The following is a 16,057-nucleotide window of genomic DNA, read 5'->3' as shown; positions in this document are numbered from 1 at the left end:
CTAACCCTGACCCTGGTCATAACCCTGACCCCAACCCTCTAACCCTGACCCTGGTCCTAACCCTGACCCCAACCCTCTAACCCTGACCCTGGTCCTAACCCTGACCCCAACCCTCTAACCCTGACCCTGGTCCTAACCCTGACCCCAACCCTCTAACCCTGACCCTGGTCCTAACCCTGACCCCAACCCTCTAACCCTGACCCTGGTCATAACCCTGACCCCAACCCTCTAACCCTGATCCTGGTCATAACCCTGACCCCAACCCTCTAACCCTGACCCTGGTCCTAACCCTGACTCTGACCCTCTAACCCTGACCCTGGTCCTAACCCTGACCCCAACCCTCTAACCCTGACCCTGGTCCTAACCCTGACCCCAACCCTCTGACCCTGGTCCTAACCCTGACTCTGACCCCTGGCTCTGATCCTGACCAACTCAATTTCCCCTCCTTGCTCAGGCGCTAAAGGATGACTTCCCTCTCAGTCATGTGATATCGCCGTTCACCAATCAGGAGAGACGAGAGGGCATGCTGCTGAACCTGCTGATTCCCTTTGTGTTGACGGTGGGCTCAGGCAGCAAAGGTACCACATTTACACACACACACACACACACACACACACATAAATACAGTATTGCACCTTGGCCCTGACAGGAATGATAAGGAGAGATACAATCATGGCACACTATGGACAGACAGATACACTGTACATTGTACTGTATACTGAGATTGACTGAATGTCATCGAAAGACAATTCCTCCTCGACTCAATAGCAGACTTAAATCTATAACAGATGTATGTTTCATTTACATTTACACTTAGCAGTCATTTAGCAGACGCTCTTATCCAGAGCGACTTACAGTAAGTACAGGGACATTCCCCCCGAGGCAAGTAGGGTGAAGTGCCTTGCACAAGGACACAACATAATCGGCACGGCCGGGAATCAAACCGGCAACCTTATGATTAATATCCCGACTCCCTAACCGTTCAGCCATCTGACCCCCATCGTTATCATCATGTTTCCCCCCTGACAGACAGCCCTCACCTGGAGCAGCCCGAGGTCTTGCTGCTCTTGCAGACGGTCATCAACATCCTGCTGCCCCCGCGCATCCTCAGCACCTCTCGCACCAAGAACTTCATGCTGGACTCGTCCCCCGCACACTGCTCCACGCCCGGGGACACCAGCAAGGACCTGCGCAGGGAGGGGCTGGCCGAGTCCACCAGCCAGGCCGCCTACCTGGGTAGGCTGGGCACCCACCACCCCCTGGGGTAGGGCTGGGGGAGGGCTGGGGAGTTTCTCTTTGCAGCCCTAAAGCTGGTTGTGGTGTTTCTCTCCTCAGCCCTAAAGCTGGTTGTGGTGTTTCTCTCCCCAGCTCTAAAGCTGGTTAGGGTGTTTCTCTCCTCAGCCCTAAAGCTGGTTGTGGTGTTTCTCTTCACAGCTCTAAAGCTGGTTACGGTGTTTCTCTTCACAGCTCTAAAGCTGGTTAGGGTGTTTCTCTCCTCAGCCCTAAAGCTGGTTGTGGTGTTTCTCTTCACAGCTCTAAAGCTGGTTAGGGTGTTTCTCTCCTCAGCCCTAAAGCTGGTTACGGTGTTTCTCTTCACAGCTCTAAAGCTGGTTACGGTGTTTCTCTTCACAGCTCTAAAGCTGGTTAGGGTGTTTCTCTCCTCAGCCCTAAAGCTGGTTGTGGTGTTTCTCTCCCCAGCTCTAAAGCTGGTTAGGGTGTTTCTCTCCCCAGCTCTAAAGCTGGTTAGGGTGTTTCTCTCCTCAGCCCTAAAGCTGGTTACGGTGTTTCTCTTCACAGCTCTAAAGCTGGTTACGGTGTTTCTCTTCACAGCTCTAAAGCTGGTTAGGGTGTTTCTCTCCTCAGCCCTAAAGCTGGTTAGGGTGTTTCTCTTCACAGCTCTAAAGCTGGTTACGGTGTTTCTCTTCACAGCTCTAAAGCTGGTTAGGGTGTTTCTCTTCACAGCTCTAAAGGTGGTTGTGGTGTTTCTCTCCGCAGCTCTAAAGGTGGTTGTGGTGTTTCTCTCCGCAGCTCTAAAGGTGGTTGTGGTGTTTCTCTCCGCAGCTCTAAAGGTGGTTGTGGTGTTTCTCTCCGCAGCTCTAAAGGTGGTCCTGGTGTGTTTCGAGCGGCAGCTGGGCCAGCAGTGGTATCGCCTCAGCCTGCAGGTGAAGGAGATGGCGCTGAGGAAGGTCGGCGGTCTGGCCTTCTGGGACTTCATCGACTTCATCGTGCGCACAAGGATCCCTATCTTTGTCCTGCTTAGGCCCTTCATACAGTGCAAGGTGAGCACTGCCTCTCCCCCTCTTTCCTCTCCAACACCTCTCTGTGTTGCTGCTTCACACCTTCCAGTGTACCTGTGTGTGTGTCTGTATTCGTGTGTGTGTGTGTGTGTGTGTGCGCTAGCTCCTGACCCAGCCAGCCGAGTCTCAGGAGGAGATCACAGCTCGCCACCACATCGCCGACCAGCTGGAGCGTCGCTTCATCCCCAGGCCGCTCTGCAAGAGCTCTCTGTTCGCCGAGTTCAACAACGAGCTGAAGATTCTGAAGGAAGCCGTCCACAGTGGCTCAGGTCAGGCTGGGGTCAGGCTGGGGTCACGCTGGGGTCAGGCTGGGGTCACGCCCCGCCCAAACACTCTCCACCTTTTTGTTGATGTACATCAGTAAGATTGTTACAGATACAAACAAGATGAAAAAGACAATTAAAAAAAGAAACTTTCTGGGATGGAAACTGTACAGTAGAGTATTTTGAATGACCAGATCCACTCACTAACGTGTGTGTGTGTGTATGTGTGTGTGTGTATGTGTGTGTGTGTGTGTGACACCAACAGCGTACCAGGGGAAGACGTCCATCAGCACGGTGGGCACGTCCACGTCAGCGTACCGTCTGAGCCTGGCCACCATGTCACGCTCCAACACGGGCACCGGCACCGTCTGGGAGCAGGAGAGCCAACCATCACGCCAGCCCTCCCAGGACACGCTCAGCCGCACCGACGAGGACGACGAAGAGAGTCAGACCCTTTTACCTCCCGCATCTCTCCTGTCTACCTGCTGCATCTCTCCTGTCTACCTCCCGCATCTCTCCTGTCTACCTGCTGCATCTCTCCTGTCTACCTGCCGCATCTCTCCTGTCTACCTGCTGCATCTCTCCTGTCTACCTGCCGCATCTCTCCTGTCTACCTGCCGCATCTCTCCTGTCTACCTGCTGCATCTCTCCTGTCTACCTGCCGCATCTCTCCTGTCTACCTGCTGCATCTCTCCTGTCTACCTGCCGCATCTCTCCTGTCTACCTGCCGCATCTCTCCTGTCTACCTGCTGCATCTCTCCTGTCTACCTGCCGCATCTCTTCTGTCTACCTGCTGCATCTCTCCTGTCTACCTGCTGCATCTCTCCTGTCTACCTGCTGCATCTCTTCTGTCTACCTGCTGCATCTCTTCTGTCTACCTGCTGCATCTCTCCTGTCTACCTGCTGCATCTCTCCTGTCTACCTGCTGCATCTCTCCTGTCTACCTGCTGCATCTCTCCTGTCTACCTGCTGCATCTCTCCTGTCTACCTGCTGCATCTCTTCTGTCTACCTGCTGCATCTCTCCTGTCTACCTTCTGCATCTCTCCTGTCTACCTGCTACATCTCTCCTGTCTACCTCCCGCATCGCTCCTGTCTACCTTCTACATCTCTCCTGTCTGTCCTCTACCTTCTACCTGCTGCATGTCTCCTCTCTGTTACTGGACACTTGATTCAATGTACAGCATATTGCATATAGTAAGGAAATAAGTTTTGCACACAAGATCAGTTAATTGACAATTCATACCTTATATTTATCTCTTCATCTCCCTCTCCTCTGCCTCCTCTATCTCCTCTCCCTCCTCTCTCTCTCCCCCCTCTCCCTCCTCTCCCTCCTCTCTCTCTCTCTCTCTCTCCCCCCTCTCCCTCCTCCGTCTCCAGATGACTCCATGAGTATCCCCAGTGTGGTGAGTGAGCAGGAGGCCTTCCTCCCCAAGGTTCTGGCCCAGCGTCGCTTCTCCAGCCACACCACCGAGGCCCCTCACCCTGAACACCCCCGCAGCAACATGCTGCCCAGCCACAGGTACACACACACACTCACACACACACCCACACACACAGATACAAACACACACAAATACAGACATGCGCACCCCTAACAATGATGTGACACACACCTCCAGAAGATTAACATAGCAGCTCCTTGTTTCCTGTTTGTTTATATTGTTTGTTTATCTCCACTGGAATGTTACAGCCACAGTAATTCTGTGTTTATTTCTTTGAGCCTTTAGTGCCTAACCTCTCTCTCTACAGCTTGACAGCGGATAGTCTGTTTATACTGTAGTTCAGCTCAGACCTGCTGTGTTAGTATCTGGTAAAGAACATGAACCAGAGCTCTCCACATGAAGCTCCAGACCCCCCCCCCCCATCCTCCTCACCTCCCCAGAGTAGTGGCCTTGGATCTGGGCTGCATGCATCTCCTCTCTCCCTAAACCCCCTTCTCCCCCTGCCCCCCTTCTGCAGTGAGCCCAATGTGCTAGATGAGTCCCAGGGCCTGATGGACGAGGGTAACCTGTCTAGGTACAGTGTCACGCGCCCCCCCCTTACCTGTGTGTGCGTCCCGTCCCCCTCTCTCTCTCTGTATGATACACGTCTGTGGGTGTGCGGCGGGGAGGGGAGGGGCTTATCCCGGCGCCTCCCCGCCCCACCCTTCCGTGAAACCACTCATGCGCATCCAGTCAAGCCTCTCGTCTCTCCACGCCCCCTCCCTTCTCTTCCTTCTCCATGACTCTCTTCCTTCTCCCTATCTGCCCCCTCCCCTTTCTCCACCTTTCATATCCCCCCCCCCCCCTTGACCTTTAGTCGTCCCCCCCCTCTCTCTGGTGTCTGGTGTGCCAGTATCTCTGCACATGAGCACTGAGCCACATTCCATTTCCAGCTCATAGTACTGCTGTGTGAGTATGAGGGAGTTCTCTCTTTCCTTTCCTCTCTCTCTCTCTCTCTCTCTCTCTCTCTCTCTCTCTCTCTCTCTCTCTCTCTCTCTCTCTCCGTCCTGTCATTGGTGGTGCCCATCTCAGCCAGCTGTTCATTAGTGCCATGGTGTGTCCATACTCTACGTGTTCCGGGCTTCTCGCTGTTCAAATTGGATCTGAACTCCAATCTGTAGGGGCATGGGGCACTGGAGTGGAAACCACCAACCACCAACACTTTCATTTGGTTATATTTGTATGATTTATTATTTCCGAAGTATAATCATTTGAGTTTTGAACCAAAGTGTAAAATGTATGAAATAATTTCCATACTCCAGCCCCCACAATCCCCTTGGTGTTTTTGGTGTATGACATGGCAGATTCTGACTGTGTTTCCTGTTCTGTGATTGGGTGTCCTGTACTCTGTTTGTGTCAGTGTGGTTTGGGATTGGGTGATGGGAGATGGGTGGAGCTCCTTTTAAACTCTCCTGGGGCTCCTCCTACTGAAGGAGACTGGAGAGTTGATCAGGAGTGACTGGGCTTACCGGGCATACTAACTGGTTTGTCTGTCTGTGTGTCTCTACCTGTCTGTCTGTCTGTCTCTACCTGTCTGTCTGTCTGTCTCTACCTGTCTGTCTGTCTGTCTGTCTCTACCTGTCTGTCTGTCTGTCTCTACCTGTCTGTCTGTCTGTCTGTCTCTACCTGTCTTCTGTCTGTCTCTACCTGTCTGTCTGTCTGTCTCTACCTGTCTGTCTGTCTGTCTCTACCTGTCTGTCTGTCTCTACCTGTCTGTCTGTCTGTCTCTACCTGTCTTCTGTCTGTCTGAATACATGTCGTCTGTCTGTCTGTCGTCTGTCTGTCTGTCTGTCTACCTGTCTGTGTGTCTCTCTACTTGCCTGTTTATTTGGCTCTGTTTGCCTTTCTACCTGTCTACCCGTCTTTTTGTCTGTCTGTCTGTCTTTTGTCTACCTGTCTGTCTGTCTGTCTGTGTGGTTCTGTGTGGTTCTGTGTGTCCAGAGTGGCCAGTGTCCAGAGTGAGCCGGGCCAGCAGAACCTGCTCCAGGCTCCGCTGGGACGCAAGAGAGGCCTCAGGCAGGTGAGTGCGCCCTGTCTGTCCTTCTGGAACACTCCGCTGCCCGTCCACAGAGCTGGATTCAGCCGCTCTTGTGTGTCTCGTCTTAGCTGCGGCGCCCCCTGCTGTCCATTCCGAAGAGTTCCAACGAGCCGCGCAGTCGTTCTGGAGCCAGACTGTCCACCACGCGCAGGAGCATCCAGCCCAAGACCAAACCACTGGGTAACCACAGCATGAGTGTGTGTGTGTCCGTTTGTGCCTGTGTGTCTGTATAAACGACCCAGCAGTTCAGATCAAGCACATGTACGCGTTCAGTTGGAGCACCATGCTTGTGCTCGGTGCTGTCAGACGTAGTTCTAGCGATCCGCTGCGCTTGACTTGAACTGACCCGTGCCAATCCTCGTCCCCCCCTTCCCGTGTGCCGTCTGTCGTGTCTGCGTCCATGTTGTCTTCCAGCCCCAATAACTGACTCTGTCGTTCTGTTCTGTTTATGCCTTGTCTTGTTCTCAATAAAGAAACTTTATTGGACTGTGAAGGTGAGATTGCCTGACTCCTACTCCCCCACCCCCCCACCCTCTCCTGCAACGCTTAGGCCACGCCCCCCCCCTGTTTCTCTCACACCTGATAGGACGCTCTGCATGTCTGTCTTGCATACCCCTCCCCTTCCCCTTCCCCTTCCCTGCCCCACCCTGCCCCCTGGTGACGATGACGAAGATGATGATGATGATGATGATGATGATGATGATGATGAAGGTGGTTGTTGTGTGAGCAGTCCACTAGAGGGAGCTCTAGGTGAGGTGAGTTGTTGTGTCTCCGCAGCCAACACGGACCAGAAGAGATCAGTCACCTTCACGGAGACCCAGCAGCGGCAGGGGGCGGCGGCCCCCTCCAGGTCCCCCACCCCCAGCGGGACGGGGCCCCACCCTGAGAGCAGGAAGCCCAGCCCGGCCTCCACGGGGCCCCCGACTCCAACAGCCCCCGCCGCCTCTACTCCCACCTCGGGTGTAGAGGCCACAGTCAAGGCTGACCTTCACTGCCCTGCCAACACAAAGGTAGGGGGGGGGGGAGAGAGAGAGAGAGAGAGAGAGAGAGAGAGAGAGAGAGAGAGAGAGAGAGAGAGAGAGAGAGAGAGAGAGAGAGAGAGAGAGAGAGAGAGAGAGAGAGAGAGAGAGAGATGTATATATATGAGAGTCCTCACATGAACAAGTATTTAAGTTGCTAATCGCATTTTGAATGTAGCAAACCTAGCTAGATATTTTGTGTTTCATTTGTGTCTATAATTTGATGGACAGCTGTTTATCCAAATATCCAACTGCTTGTGTCAGTCCTGTTGACGTGACCACACCTGCCCCCCCCAGGAGACAACCTCCCTGGACAGCAAGGAGAAGAGAGAGCAATGGAGCCTTCGAAGCAGTCTGTCTCCCCCTCCCTCCCTCTCCCGCGCCTCCTCACCCACCCCGCCCTCTCGCACCTGCTCCCCCCTCCCCCCGCCTCTCCCGGTCCTGGGCACCGCCCCCTCGCCCAGCCCCGCCGCTCCCCCGGCGCCCTCCCAGATCCAGGAGAGTCCCGGGGACGAGGACACCATGTCCCTGCTGCGCCACACGGACACCCTGCTGCACATCAGCGAGGACGGGGGCACGGAGAACCCCCTCCTGGCCCCCCTGCTGTCGCCCCGCCGCTCGCCCCGCCGCACACCCCGCCGCCTGCCCCTCTCCCCTGTGGACCTGGACCTGGATGAGTCCCACGTCTGAGGCCACTCTTCCTCGGCCACGCCAGGAGGCCGGCACCCGGCCTCTCCCCTGTGGGTGAGGCCGGGCCAGACTCTCTGTTCTTCTCTGTAGCTGTGTTGTTTCCCAGTCCATACAAATAATTTTGGGTGGAATCATTGGATTTATTCAGCTAAAATCACGCCATTTCCTACTTGGCTAGGGGCTCACTTCCTGTGTAGATTGATAGAATGTTCCGGTATGTATTGACAGTTTCCTGTCCTCTCCACGTTTCCGGGGCAAGAGAGTTATGACAGTTGAGATGGGTAGTGGCAGGGTCATCCCCATGGATACCTCATCTTCATATATATTGGCACTTTTGTACTGTCACACAAGATTTTAACTCATTTAGGAAACGTCATGAAAAAAATATTGTTCTAAGACTTTGTTGATGACAGTTTACTGAGACTGGCTAAACCCAAAGCCCTATGTTTGACTAGAGACTACAAAGATTAATTGTTACGAATTAATCTTTTCATGTTATTTTCAACTGTTAAATACTATATTAATTGTGTATATATACTGTATTTATCTAAAACAAACATTATAAATATTGGATTAAAAATTATTAAATCATTGATCAATCAATGATTAGAGCATAAGTAGAATTTTAAAAGAGTTGAAAGAATTTCTGAAGCCAAGTTAGATATGAAATTGAAAGCAGTTAATATTAATGCAGGTCAAGAACGTACTGTAAAGTACATATATCCAGAATTGTCTTTTTCTTTGTGTAACTAATTGACAATCCAACACTTTCAGATATCATTTTTCATAGATACAGGGTTATAGAAAGGAATGATATGTTAATATAATAATAATATGTTAATCATATCAAGAAAAAGTTACTTCAGTTCCACTATCGTATTTGCAGAGATGGCAAACGTACACACATCCTTCACTCAAGTAGAAGTACAGATACTCATGTTTAAAAAGACTCTGGTAAAAGTTGAAGTACTGACTGGACTTTTTCACTCAAGTTAACGTGTAAAAGTAGAAAGTACAGATATTTGTGTAAAAGTGAGTGAAAGTAATGTCAGAAACATTTATAGTGAAGTAAAGTATTGATACCAGAAAAATGTACTTAAGTATAGTAAAAGGTATTTCTACTTCATTACTTCCCCAACACCATAACATTGTAATATCTCTTTATTTTCAACCAAAGACTATTTTCTTTGATTTTCATCTCCAAAGGGCTAAAGGCTCAAGGTGGTCATTTTCCCATGATGTATTTTACTGATGATAAAGGGACCATAACTTTATTTCTTCTGCAAAACCTCACTGTTATAGTGTTGCTGGCTTTTTAGACTGCAACTGGTACTGATACTACGTACTGATTCCTACTGTTGCCGTAGTTACCTCCTAGTGCCCTTGCCTTAAATCAGAGCCGAGAGCATCCCTATAAATAGTATATTCCATGCCTGATGTCCCCTGTGCAATGAGGCTTTGGCAGAGTCCAAACCTGAAATGGGTATTCAGTACCGGAACCATTAATGTTTTGTATTAATACATAGCTAGAAATGGATCTGTTTCTGTATACTGTGTCAGCTGACTACGTTATGTCCAGTGCGTGTTAGTTTGTCTGTACATCTGCCTGTTGTTAAACAGAAGCATTTTTGACTGACAGGTGCCACAAATCACATCTCTACACTGGAACCCTGCTGTGGGTCATGACCATGAACACTATGTTGCTTTAAGGATACAAATATTATAATTAACTTGCATATTTTATGACATTAAGCTGTCAGTAAGTAGATCATTGTCACTGTTGTTGTAATTATCAAAATGTGTTGTATTGTAAAAGTAAAATCATTTTTTGGATTCACAGTGTGTTTAAGTATATTTGTGCCATGTTATTGAATGTATTTCCTATTTCTCTGACAAGCTAGTTCCTTGTTGATGTTTAGTCATTACACATGAACATGCTATGGGACTAGACCTTCAGCAAACTATGAAGATGCATTTTGCTTACTTTACCTCAAGGTCCCTTCCACAAAAGCTTGAACTGTGCCATATTTTTCTTCAGATGGACAATGTCTGTGTGTCACATACAAGCCTACCCACAGTGGGGGTATTGATGAACTTGTAATGTTATATGTATATTTTTCCATCTGCTACTGTTCACAATGAAGATTATCCTTATTATAGACCAACTCCTGACATGTTGCATTCTTTGTAAGTCATTGTAAGAATTTCCTTAATGCTCTGAAACTGTTCTACAGCCTAGGCTGTGTGCCATATCATTGCCTTGTCCTTTGTGTTGCTTAATATGAGAATATACATATATCAAATATTTATGAAATAAATCATATATATATATAAATCATATATAAAAAAACAAATTGATATTTCTGTGCTTTTTTGCATACCTTATGCAAGGTGGGGGGGGGGAGGGGGGTATATAAAAACATAAAATAGAGAAATACGTGTGAAGAAAAACGAGTTGACGTCAACTCTGTGCCTTTTTTTGAAACTGCTCGTTTTACAGCGGCAGTTTCAAATTGTGAGATTTAGATAGGAAAGAGGTGTCAATGGACTTTGAGATTCACTGTATGTCCATTTTACCCACCGAACTGTAGTTATTCAACTATGACAAGGTAAACTCGGTTTTGCATTCTATGACCCCTTTAATATATTTGGCAAATCAACATACACAAGATGAATGTTCACTGAAAAATTCATAGATTATAACACATTATTTACAAGTTAAACCTCAAGGAAGGAAAAATTCATTAAGTACTATGATAAGTGTTTGCTCCTCATATGAAATCCTTTGACATTGTGCTTTAACCAAACAGCTGATTTGCGTTCATTATTGCAGGAATTCAGTATCAGTCACACTTGTTTTGGTTTTAACTCTTAGCTCAGACCCTGCATTGAAAAACCAATCATGCATACATTAGATAACTGGACAGTTAGGCACAGTCTGAGACATCTACTTGTGGTTATGCTACCTCAGTAGTGCTCAGTCCCTTGAGTACCACACCCACCCCCATCACTGTGGGTTCTGATTCTTCATTCAAGTAAACCATGATCACCTGTTAAGTAGATCTTTTCCCATACAGGGCAGGTGTAGCTCAGTGTTTAGCACACGTGACTGCAGGTTGCAGGTTCAAATCCCCCCAATGCACATTGCTTTGGATAAAAGCATCAGATAAATGAATACATTATTATTACATTGTTAGTCAACCATCTCTGTCTCTCTCCATACTCACTCCTCATAAACACCTAAATAAAACAACTCATTGAATCGGAGAAAAGTTATGTGCTTGTTATCTTTCTAATCGTCAACCAGTATTAAACACTTTGTTGTTGTGCAGTGCAGTAACCCAGTCAGACAGTTGCTCTATGACATCATCATAAAGCGACAGAAAGACCTTCACATCTTCTGGAAACATTCCTTAGCGTTGCCCCAGACTTGAATTCCCTAGGGAGAGAAGGAGAAGGAGAGAGGATGGAGAAGGAGAGAGGAAGGAGAAGGAGAGAGGATGGAGAAGGAGAGAGGAAGGAGAAGGAGAGAGGAAGGAGAAGGAGAGAGGATGGAGAAGGAGAGAGGAAGGAGAAGGAGAGAGGAAGGAGAGAGGAAAGAGTAGATGGGTCAAATCGATCAGGTCAACAACATGACCCACATCATCGACCTTATACATCTCCTCTTTCTGTTTTTGGCATGATGGTGTTACGTGCATGAGTGACATGCTGATCTACATTACAGTATATCTATGCAGCGGGCTCACCTTCTTACACATGCTGATCTGCATGAGAGCGTAGCGATAGAGAGCCTCTCTCAGGTCCCTATCCTTCTGCTCCTTAAAGCGCTGCATGTCCACCCAAGCTGCCTTTACATGCTCCCTACACAAACACACACACACGTCATGTCAGCATAGAAGAACATAGACAAACGTCTGACAAACATTAAACCGCCCATAACGTTATGTTGAGGCTTTTACAGGAACAGGACATGCAAGGACGAGGGACTTACTCGCATTCTACAGTTTTGTCCTTGACTGCGTCTTCTCCCTCGACGATCTGCTCCTCCAGCAGCTTGAGTTTGGCCTCTCTCTGCTCCGGAGTCTCCTGGCCAAACAGCTTGTTGGTCATGCCTTTGAAGGAGAACGCTCTGAACATCTGGGGACAGAGATGATGGGTCACGTGTCCTGTCTTCTGTCACAGACTTAGTCACTGCATTATGACGCTGTCATTTGTCATTATAATGAAGCTCGTGACAGGAAAGTCTCTTCTTCGGTGCGATTGAATGTACTAAGGAACAGTTAGTGAGTATGGAGTGGGCTACAATGTTCTCATGTCCCTGAGCGCCAGGTGTGTCCAGGTGTGACAAGATGGACCAGGTGTGTCCAGGTGTGACAAGATGGACCAGGTGTGTCCAGGTGTGACAAGATGGACCAGGTGTGTCCAGGTGTGACATGCTGGACCAGGTGTGTCCAGGTGTGACAAGATGGACCAGGTGTGTCCAGGTGTGACATGCTGGACCAGGTGTGTCCAGGTGTGACAAGATGGACCAGGTGTGTCCAGGTGTGACATGCTGGACCAGGTGTGTCCAGGTGTGACATGATGGACCAGGTGTGTCCAGGTGTGACATGATGGACCAGGTGTGTCCAGGTGAACCTACCCCAGTGGCCAGCTCCTCCCGTTGCTGCTTCTTGGAGATGAGGTCCTGGGAGGCCACTTCCAGTTCAAACTGGCTCAGCTCATGTTTCCTACAAACAGCCCTGCAGCCAGACACAAAAACAGCTTCAAACACAACACACAGCCCTGCAGCCAGACACAAACACAGCTTCAAACACAACACACAGCCCTGCAGCCAGACACAAACACAGCTTCAAACACAACACACAGCCCTGCAGCCAGACACAAACACAGCTTCAAACACAACACACAGCCCTGCAGCCAGACACAAACACAGCTTCAATGCAGCTCCATCTTGGCTAGTGGCTAGTCTTTGTAGAGTTAAGGGCTTCGCTCATTCGTTCAAGTTCTGCAGCTAAGAAAGTTACCTGAGGGCTTCTGCAAAGAACAGGTACTCCTTCAGCTGGTCTGCGTAATGCTCCTCATCCTCCAGGATGTCATCTATGGAAGCAGCATACCTGCTAACGAGGCCCCCGTTAGTGAGGGAGACTGGGGTTAGCCTTCAGCACATAGCATTTACATTTAGCAGACGCTCTTATCCAGAGCGACTTACAGTAAGTACAGGGACATTCCCCCCGAGGCAAGTAGGGTGAAGTGCCTTGCCCAAGGACACAACGTATGGCATGGCCCGGGAATCGAACCAACAACCTTCTGATTAATAGCCCGACTCTCATGGTCGGGAATCGAACCATCAACCTTCTGATTAATAGCCCGACTCCCTAACCGCTCAGCCATCTGCAACACTCGGCAGAGTGTCAGGCCTACAGCTACAGGGACGACAGGAGGGATCCCCCTGCATCCCCAGGGGATCGTCTACGGAGGAATACTTACGCGTCCATGTGATGTCCGGCACTCTGCAGTCCATCTCCCATCTCCTTCTCTATGGCACTCCATTCACTAGACACACATGCACGCACCCACACACACACACAGTGACTATTTCAAAATAATACTTCCACATATTGAAGTCACCTGAAATACCTTCATCTATAAAATATGTTTAGTCAAATAAAATCCAATAAAAATGTCCTACCTGAAGACCCTGCCATAGTTTGCATGGACCTTGTACACACCATAGAGTCTGTCTGCTACTCTCTGGAGAAAGATGAGGAGACTGAAAATCCTGCACACACAATCACACACACACACAGCTTAAAAGACAATGAAATTCTGTGTGTGTGTAACTTACAGCTCTCGTTCGAAGCACCTGAGAAGTGTGAGACTGAAGCTCGTCGCTGTAGTGTTTCGTCTCGGTGAAGCGTCTGGGTTAGAGAGGATGGAGAACAGGACAGGTTAAAACTACATTCACCACACAACACACTAGAGACCAAGCTGGCCTGACGGAAGGGCCCCTAGCCAGCCTGTATGGATCAGGTAGGACTGAGGCCACCTACTTGTCAGGACTCTTCACTCTGAAGGTGGCACTAAGAGCTCGGATCCTGGAGTCTGCCTGTAGTTGACAGGAGAACCAAGTAAGGTTTGAATACTGTACCACAAAACAAGGTGCAACTACACACAAACAAACACACAGCTGCTTTCAAAATGATACTTTGTGTGTACAAAACAAGCAGCAGCTACTGTGTGTACACCTCCACTCAGATATACATTGATGTTTTTGGCAGGAAATACCTTATCCTGGAATCCTGTGTCATACACCACCTCCTTCCAGCCATGTTCCTGTAACAGAGGAGGAGGAAACTACAATTATCACAAAAACTACAACCCTCAGCTGGGGCTCTGAAAAACCTTCTCAAACCACACTTTTATTTCTGGTAAAACCCCATGTTGTTGTACCATACAAACCATATCCTGTTATCAAACCTACATGTCAATGGCGGACTGAATGACACTAGTGTACAAGTCAAGTCAGTTTTATTGATCCCACTAGGGGAAATGTGTTTGTAGACAGGTATTAAAACACATTCAATCCATCATAAATACTACATAAGCAGCATACCTGACACCACACAGAGACAGCAACACAATACAGTACAGTACAAGGATCACTTCATGTTGAAACCCGGAAATAAGTGCCAATAATTTAGCCTCCCAATAGCAAAACAAAAAAAAAGAGTTCCCAAATATTTTTGTTCTGTGGGTGGGAGCTCTATACCTTCTTCCTGAAGGCAAGAGCTCAAACTCCACCTTCAGGGGATGGTCAGTACCAGCCAATATGGCCTGGGTCTTCCTTACGACCTGCCTAACATAAAGCTCAGAGAGCTGAACTTGGTTTACCCGAATGACTTTACTGGCCACTCTGACAAGCCGATCAAGCCTGTTCTTATTAGCCAGATTCAGATTCCCAAACCATACCACAACACAAGATGTACATACCTCAGTCAGGAAGTGGAAGAGGATCTTGTCATTGGACAGCACCGGGTGTGAGGCCACTCGAAGCAGGAAGTTCTCCAGTCCAACCCTGCGACGCTCAACAAAGTCTGGGTCCATGTTGTCGGCAGACAGCTTATGCCATACAAACTCTGCCTGCATGTCAAGCACAACAATCAGGCCAGGAGATGCTCAGCTGCAACCTGAACTCATTAGGTTGCCAGGTTTGAACTTACCCTTTTCTCAGGCAGTGGAGGCACGATGATGAAGGGATATGTGACTAACAGGTAGTGCCGAAGAAGCTCAAATTCGCTGTATCTCCTCCACAGAGAGTCTGGGGCCGGGTTGTGTCCTTCTGCTATTGCAGCCATAGGCCTTACAGACACACATACACATCTTTAACTACATAGGTGTTTTCCTATCACCTGAGGTTTGAAACAAACATGTTAGGTACTCCACTGAGGAGAGGCTAAAGTTGGTAGGCCTACTGAGCGCTACGCGTGGTCTCTTACCGAGTTTCTATGAGATACACGGTGAAGGTTTCTTGCATGTTCACGGCGTTTTTTCCATTTCTTTTCTCTGCCTCTGTCACACTAATCTCCATCCTCTGAGTGAGCGTCGACCCCTCCGCCATCTGGAAAACCACGTCTACGATCTTTAATGACTACTCATACACTTTTGTATTCATACATGCGGTCTTCTACTCTATATTGGGATGTGTTACCCATTGCTTGATTATTTGAATTGACTGTCAACACAACAGGATCCCATACTGGCTATGTCACGTTATCAACCATCAGTATAGCTACGATGCAGCGAACATCGTGTGCGCATCAGACCACTAGACTACTAAACGGGAGCAAATGTGAATTCAGATTATTTCCCCCCCAATACCGCTTCACAGTAGCGAAATTGTGAGGGTTGCATTGTTACAAGATAATATTTGACATTATGTTTGTTTTGTTTTCAAACTGAACGCATCAAGCTGTTTAAAGGGCTATGGGTTGTCACTTGCATCAATAACGCACTCTGGGCCAGGCCAGTCACTGGGTCTATATAGTAGCTTTCGAAATGCACCACATCTATGACCTGCCAGTGGGATGAGTAATTACCGTGTTATTTTTATTTTTCTCTAGGTCTGATGAGGGTGAATGTTGGTCTCCTGTTGTCCCCGACTCTTCACTCACAGCATCCGCCATCCCCGTTTCCGCAGTTACTGATACTCCGCATGCGCAGTAAAAACTTTCGCTTGTTCAATTCCCTGTAGAACTTTCTCCCGACTCA

The 16,057-nt window shown here is 48.6% G+C and overlaps 2 protein-coding genes across 3 annotated transcripts in view; one reads left to right on the top strand and one right to left on the bottom strand.

The window, feature by feature from the left end:
• The window catches only part of LOC134007846 (protein unc-80 homolog), a 42,718-nt gene extending 34,759 nt beyond the window's left edge, over positions 1-7,959 (top strand). Inside the window, 12 exon segments of the mRNA XM_062447562.1 lie at positions 455-578; positions 1,030-1,236; positions 2,095-2,279; positions 2,401-2,566; positions 2,826-3,005; positions 3,939-4,080; positions 4,521-4,577; positions 5,984-6,062; positions 6,149-6,260; positions 6,554-6,574; positions 6,858-7,090; positions 7,397-7,959. Of these exon segments, the coding sequence (XP_062303546.1) occupies positions 455-578; positions 1,030-1,236; positions 2,095-2,279; positions 2,401-2,566; positions 2,826-3,005; positions 3,939-4,080; positions 4,521-4,577; positions 5,984-6,062; positions 6,149-6,260; positions 6,554-6,574; positions 6,858-7,090; positions 7,397-7,789 (1,899 nt within the window). The 3' untranslated portion in view covers positions 7,790-7,959.
• Positions 7,960-10,410: 2,451 nt separating this feature from the next.
• LOC134007309 (sorting nexin-4-like) lies at positions 10,411-16,042 on the bottom strand. 2 transcript variants are annotated; one of them, XM_062446686.1, is made up of 14 exons: positions 15,886-16,042; positions 15,286-15,407; positions 15,010-15,148; positions 14,780-14,929; positions 14,075-14,122; positions 13,840-13,895; positions 13,635-13,707; positions 13,479-13,540; positions 13,277-13,342; positions 12,814-12,906; positions 12,429-12,528; positions 11,781-11,926; positions 11,536-11,650; positions 10,411-11,228 (listed from the first exon to the last, which is right to left on the bottom strand). In XM_062446686.1, the coding sequence occupies exons 1-14, from the start codon at positions 15,970-15,972 to the stop codon at positions 11,181-11,183; spliced, it is 1,305 nt and encodes a 434-aa protein (XP_062302670.1). In that variant the 5' UTR covers positions 15,973-16,042; the 3' UTR covers positions 10,411-11,180. The 2 variants fall into 2 exon arrangements, with proteins under 2 accessions (XP_062302670.1, XP_062302671.1); XM_062446687.1 differs by having other exon boundaries at positions 12,814-12,903.
• Positions 16,043-16,057: the final 15 nt, after the last annotated feature.

This window comes from Osmerus eperlanus, chromosome 21 (genome assembly GCF_963692335.1).
Source record: "Osmerus eperlanus chromosome 21, fOsmEpe2.1, whole genome shotgun sequence".
NCBI classification, from domain to species: Eukaryota; Metazoa; Chordata; class Actinopteri; order Osmeriformes; family Osmeridae; genus Osmerus; species Osmerus eperlanus.
This window is presented reverse-complemented; position numbering and strand designations above follow the sequence as displayed.